At 41.8% G+C, this 6000-nt stretch overlaps 1 protein-coding gene across 6 annotated transcripts in view; it reads right to left on the bottom strand.

Annotated features, from left to right (window-relative positions):
- Positions 1-2184: 2184 nt before the first annotated feature.
- The window catches only part of Imp (IGF-II mRNA-binding protein), a 135235-nt gene continuing 131419 nt past the window's right edge, over positions 2185-6000 (bottom strand). For all 6 annotated transcript variants that reach the window (XM_085488761.1, XM_085488762.1, XM_085488763.1 and 3 more), the window contains 2 exons: positions 4825-5076; positions 2185-4487 (listed from right to left, as the gene is read on the bottom strand). In XM_085488761.1, coding sequence (XP_085344887.1) covers positions 4251-4487; positions 4825-5076 — 489 coding nt within the window. In that variant the 3' untranslated portion in view covers positions 2185-4250. The remainder of the gene's footprint in view (positions 4488-4824; positions 5077-6000) is intronic.

Genomic DNA, 6000 nt, shown 5'->3' with positions numbered 1-6000 from the left:
TCTTATCCTTTTTTTTTTTTTAATCGCGTGTGCTCTGCGCGTATTTATCGAAAAAAAAAGACCGGCATTCGCTTTATCTTCATTCTTCTTTAACTATCGGTCCGATAAATAAGTTTTTTTAATTTTTTTTTTTATAGTCACAAAGTGCTGGTGTTCAACTTTAATCTTAATCGATTTTTTTCTTCTCCCAAACTTCCTTCCATTTTAAACGTAAGTTAATATTGAGATATAACTGAATATCATTTTTCTGCGAATTTTGACATATAAATGATAGTCATCAGTTAAATCACAATTAACTTAGTTTAGGAAAAAACCACGTTTTCTGGGAAATATAAAAAATCGATTAAAGCATAATCCAAGTCAATCATCGGTGAAATCGCACTTAGAATTAAAGATACGTCAAATGCAAGTCTTCGTTTTCCGCTGCAACAAAAAAAAATCGATCTTATAATTTTCGCGCGAGCACACATTTTTTGGAAATTTCCTCAGCCTTTTCCGAAAGAGATTAAAAAAAAAAAAAAAAAAAAAAAAAAAAAAAAAAAAAAAAAGGGACAATATTACATCTCTCTATTATATATCCCCTGCATCTCTCTTAAAACTTTAGTCTTATCCATCCTTAAACTCGTGTATTTTTGTACTAAACGCATATCGAATGCCGAGATTTATAAACCAGCTAGGTCCATGGAGGCCCGTCCTGATGCTGGACCCACCCTGTGGAATTCCATGTGGCTCTGAAGGTCACCTCGACGAAGAGTCGAGCCTGAGCGACGCGAGATGCGCGCCGTAATTAATTATTACGTAATTAGTTAGTCCATTTGTTGTTTTGTTATTGAATTTTCTTGGTCGTGACTTGGCCGCACGACCGCTCTGTAGAGAGGCGGTTTTTCCTCGAGTTTATTCGAATACATCGCGTTCTTCCCGCCTGATCTCTCTCTTTCTCGCTCTCTGTCAGTCCGTTCGAATCTCTCTCTCTCTCTTTCTTTCTCGCTTCACGTCTCTTCGGAATCTCCTCGAAATTCGACATACAGGCCGCGACGTGTATCCGACCACAAATATACCGCTATCAGAGGTTTATCCATCCTTTTTTATCCTTTATCCTTCCTCATTCTTCATCCCTCATTCTTCATCCTTCAATTCTCATTCTTCATCCTTTAATCCTTCATCCCTCATTTTTTATCCTTCATTCCTCATTCCTCATTCTTCATCCCTCATCCTTCATTCCTCATTCTTCATCCTCCAATCCTCATTCTTTAATCCTTCATCCCTCATTTTTTATCCTTCATTCCTCATTCCTCATTCTTCATCTCTCATCCTTCATTCCTCATTCTTCATCCTTCAAGCCTCATTCTTCATCCTTCAATCCTCATTCTTCATCCCTCATTTTTTATCCTTCATTCCTCATTCCTCATCCTTCATTCCTCATTCTTCATCCTTCACTCCATTTTCGCCAAAATACTTGTCCAAGTTATTTTGTCCTCGAAAAACAAAGAACCCCTGTAAACTCTGTAGCGGAATAATAACAGCCGATCATACACGTTTACGAGTCGCGATATCAATCGTCCTTCGCGGTTCCCGAGTCTGCGTTTTTTTTTTTCAACAGCCACAAATTTCAGATAAAAAAAACAGGGCTCGTCGGGACGTCGCCGCGAAGGATCCTTTTCTCGTTTTTTTTTTGTTTTTTTTTTCGACGGCACAGCATCCTTCTCCAATCTCTCTCTATCTCCCTATCTCAAGTCTCGATTACCCTCTATACCCTCTTAATTCTTTTGCGCGTTTTAAGCCTAAATTTTTTTCTGTCCTCTTACACACGTCCTTCGTTACGTCTTTCTCCTCGCCAGACTAACTCCTAATCAGTAATCAATTACTTATCGATTAATAATTATTATTCAACACACGCACACTCACACATTATTACATTCATGATAAAAGTAAAAATCCCTGATAAGTTTTGTCAGTTATCATTTCCTCTCTTTTTTTTTCCTGTCAGCTCTTCTCTCACGTCCCCTCATTTTACCTCCGTCCTTATTTCGATCTTCCGTTGCTGTTCATCTTCAGTAACACTCTTTAAAAATACGGCCCGAACCGGCCAAGTCCAAGTAAATCATATATACCCACATGCTAGGACTCACCTCCATCTAGTTTTGCATTTTCGATTTTTCTCTTCTCTCTCTCTCTCTCTCTCTCTCTCTCTCCCGTTTTCATCGCCATCAATCAATCCGAGTATCAAGCGAGACTACTCGATACCTCGTCGGTGCCTGATCCTCGACATCCTGATGTCCGCTCGTCGATCTCCCCTCTCCCACCTCTTCGTACATCTAAACTCCCCCCTTTTTTCTCTCTCGCGGTTCTTGAGGAACTTGAGGTGAAGATAAGAGCGTGCGCACTTTTTTTCACTTCACTAATTATGAAAAAACTCATAGTCGCTTCTTCTTTGGTATTATTACGTGGTGCGAGGAGGGTCGGGTCGGGGGCGAGTAGGGGGTCACTTCACTTCTCTTTCCTTTCCTCTCTTCTCCTGCTGAGGCATCCTGGCTTATTATTATGTTTACAAAACCGGGAACCGGGTTCGCTGTTCCGCGGTCTCTTGCGACTTCTTATTACATTAAGTCTCGTATTTTTTATCAATCTGTAATGTCTCTGGATTGTGAATATAAAAAACTGGGTGTATCTAGTTTGCGCTTGTGTGTTTCTCGTTTCTCTATTTTTAAGGAAAACCGCTTTCTTCCTGTAGTTCACTTAGTAAGAAATAAGTAAATAGTATATAGCGATAATAATAGTATGTAGTAATAATAGTAATAGTTGCAGTGTGTAATAGTGGTATGTAATAACAAGGTATAACATAATATGTAATTGTGACTTAACTTTTCTCTTTCTCTCTCCCTCTCTCTCTTTCTCTCACTCTCGCTCTCTTTCTCTCTCTCACTCTCTCTGTATATTATTAATAACTTTAATATTAGATAGACATTTTTTTTAGATTAATCGGTTTATCCTTTCTTCGCGTTTCTCTATCGTATTAAATCTTTATTAACGGTAATGCAATGAGGTAATAAGGTTGTGTGTGTTTTTTCATTTTTCTATTTTTTTTTTGCCTTATCAGTTTGTTTTTTTTCTTTTCTCTTTCAGATATCGTCGTATCCTATTTCATCGGCGGCGGTGGTTTCGTTTTTTAGCGCTTGCGAAATTGGGTCGTGCGCGATTGCGCGTGTCGCTTTGTCGTTGTTGTCGGGATGTGGACGAGACGCGTAGAGCGAAGGGGAAAACGATACTCGATATATATCTACATATATATATATATATATATATACTTCTTCCTCGTCAACGAGAGTAGATCGAATAAATTCGGCAGTGTCAAGCTGGATCGGACGGATCCAGCTCAGATTTAGTAAACGCTTTGGCGCTTTCTCTCCTCTTTTTCTTCCGTTCGGTCTGCACAGCCAGGATTCTCGCACGTCTTTCGTTCTCGCATTCTCGAGTCTTCCCTTAATCGTTAAAATTATATATTTCGCGATCGGGAACAATCGCCAGTTTGAAGCCGATCAACATTAATATAAATTTATTCGCGCCTCCCGACATATATATTTTACATCGTTCGTTCGCGAATCGAGGCTCGAGATCGATCACGATAGACGTGTCGGTCCCCGGTGTCGAACCGAACAGAGAGAGAGTCTCGTTGACTTGACATTTACAATCTTGAGTCTTGGATTCCGCGCGAAAGCCTCGGAATCCTTGGAAACCGCGAGAGAGCCTCTCGGAATTAACTCACCCCGGGAGAGAGGGTCATCAGGGGTTCGTCGGGCGCTACGAGTTAATTTTCGAAAGAATTTCGGCTTGTCGAATCTTTTAATCAATAAGGAAGGCTTCTCGAGAGACCTCTCGAGCACGCGGAAAAGAAAAAAAAAAAGCCGAATTCTTTGAGAAATTAAGTCGCAGAGAGAGAGAGAGAGCTCGCGAAACTCTCGTCTCGCCGTCATTCGTTCCTCTCGGGGCGAGTTAACTCTCCAGAAGCGTTTGCCTTCTCGGGCGCGTCTTCCCGTCACAATCTGCGCGTCGTGCACACTCTCGTTCGTGAAAGCCCTCCCCCGCCGAAGGGGGAAGGGGGATTTCCGTTGCCTCGCGAGAGGAGGAGGTTGGTCGTTGATGAAGCTCGGCCCTCTCGACGAGAGAGAATGTCAAAGCGACGACGAGGCCACTCCGGCGAATAAAACGGATAGGCGTCGGTCCGCGTCAATGTTGGGATGTCATCGACGTTGTTACTGGCTTTGCGGCGATTGTGGCGCCTGCTGCTGGCTGGATGGCGAGCCGCTCGATTGCTGCTGCTGAGAGCCGGGCTGCGACGACGCGCCGCCTTGGGAAGTCGCGCTGCCGTCTCTCTTGGAGCGGGAGGCGCCTTCCTGGCTGCTACCGCGACCTGCACGCGAACCAGTACCGCCGGTTCCGCCAGGTGTGCCCGACTGCAAAACCATGGCGCGGATTCTTCTCTGAGCCGACTGCAAAAAGATTCTTCGTTATCGTCTGCGTTGCCAGATTTCGTTCAGAAAAATATACATTCCTAATAAAACTACCTAGACTACCTAAAGAGACTAGTAATCTAGGTAATTTTATCAATTTATATCAAGTTGATGAAAGACTTGATTGATAAAATTTTAGAAATCGTTCAGAAAAATATACATTCCATCATTAATAAACTACCTAGACTACCATAACCTACCTAGACTACCTAAAGAGACTAATAATCTAGGTGATTTTATCAATTTATATAAAGTTGATGATAAAACTTGATTGCTAAAATTTGAGAAATATTATGAAAAGCGCCTTCTCTTTTACCTGAACAGAGAAGAAGGGGCCAATGATATGGACGGTGGTCTCTTCCTCAGCTGAAGGAGGAGTGGTTTGTTGCTCCGACAGTTTAATGACGCTGCCGGTCACGCGTTGCAGCTCTCTGACGTTTTGACCGCCCTTGCCGATGATGCGACCGACCTGGGTGCTGGGCACGAGGATCTCAATGGTCAGTCTAACGTCTTCAGTGCCGGCGACGTATCCTTCCTCCCGCATCTTCTCAAAGATCAAGTACTGGGCCTAGAAAAAAAATCATTTTTAATGATGCGAAAAGACGAAACAAAATAGGCGTGATTTTTCGTCTCGAGGATCAGAGCAGCTAGTAAGAAACAAAAAAGTGTCGAAGGGTTAAACGGGACCGATCCTCACATTTGATTGGACGAGATCGATACGGGACCCTTTTCTTTGATATTCCTGCTGATTCAAGTTGATGCTTAGAAGGCAACATCCACCCAAAATTCAGCAGGGTAGGTAGAGCGCATTTTTCTTCAAACTAACGTATCATCACCGGGACTCGAACTCGCGATCCTTGCCTTGGTAGGCCGACGTTATACTTACCTGCCAATACGGCACTGAAGTTACATCAAAGTTAAAACGCTTCATAGCGATCACAAGTTCATAATATTCTTAAGGCTCCTGGATACTCACCGTGACCATCTTGGATTGATGACGTCAGAAGCGAGAAAATATACCATAAAAATTCTTGCAACGTACATGAAAATAAAAATGTTTTTCAATAAAATACCGGTTGAAATGGACAGAACACACTTGTAAAATATACCGAATACTCTCCTTTTGCTTGGGTTATCAATAAATAACATGTATATGTCGAATTAAATTGAACTTAACCATAAAGACGAAAACCAGCTGTTTGACAGGTATCGAAAAAAAATTAATATTTGCTTTCACATATTAAATTATGCCAAAATGAGAGTCTTCGGTATATTTTAACACCACGACAATTATTTTAAACACAAAAACGCTGCACTAAAATAAAAAATAACGCTGTACGTCGCAAGAATCTTTCGGGCTGTCATTTCTCGCTTCGAGAAAGAAACGGAACTGTAATCCGCCTGATGTCGCTACCGTCGAAATTTGGAGTTCTACGGCGAGTATCCAGGAGCCTTAGCTTCGTCATTACAAAGAAACATGACAAAGAGTTAT

The sequence above is a fragment of the Nylanderia fulva genome, unplaced genomic scaffold, assembly GCF_048542155.1.
Source record: "Nylanderia fulva isolate GAGA-0341 unplaced genomic scaffold, ASM4854215v1 Scaffold71, whole genome shotgun sequence".
Taxonomy (NCBI): Eukaryota; Metazoa; Arthropoda; class Insecta; order Hymenoptera; family Formicidae; genus Nylanderia; species Nylanderia fulva.
This window is presented reverse-complemented; position numbering and strand designations above follow the sequence as displayed.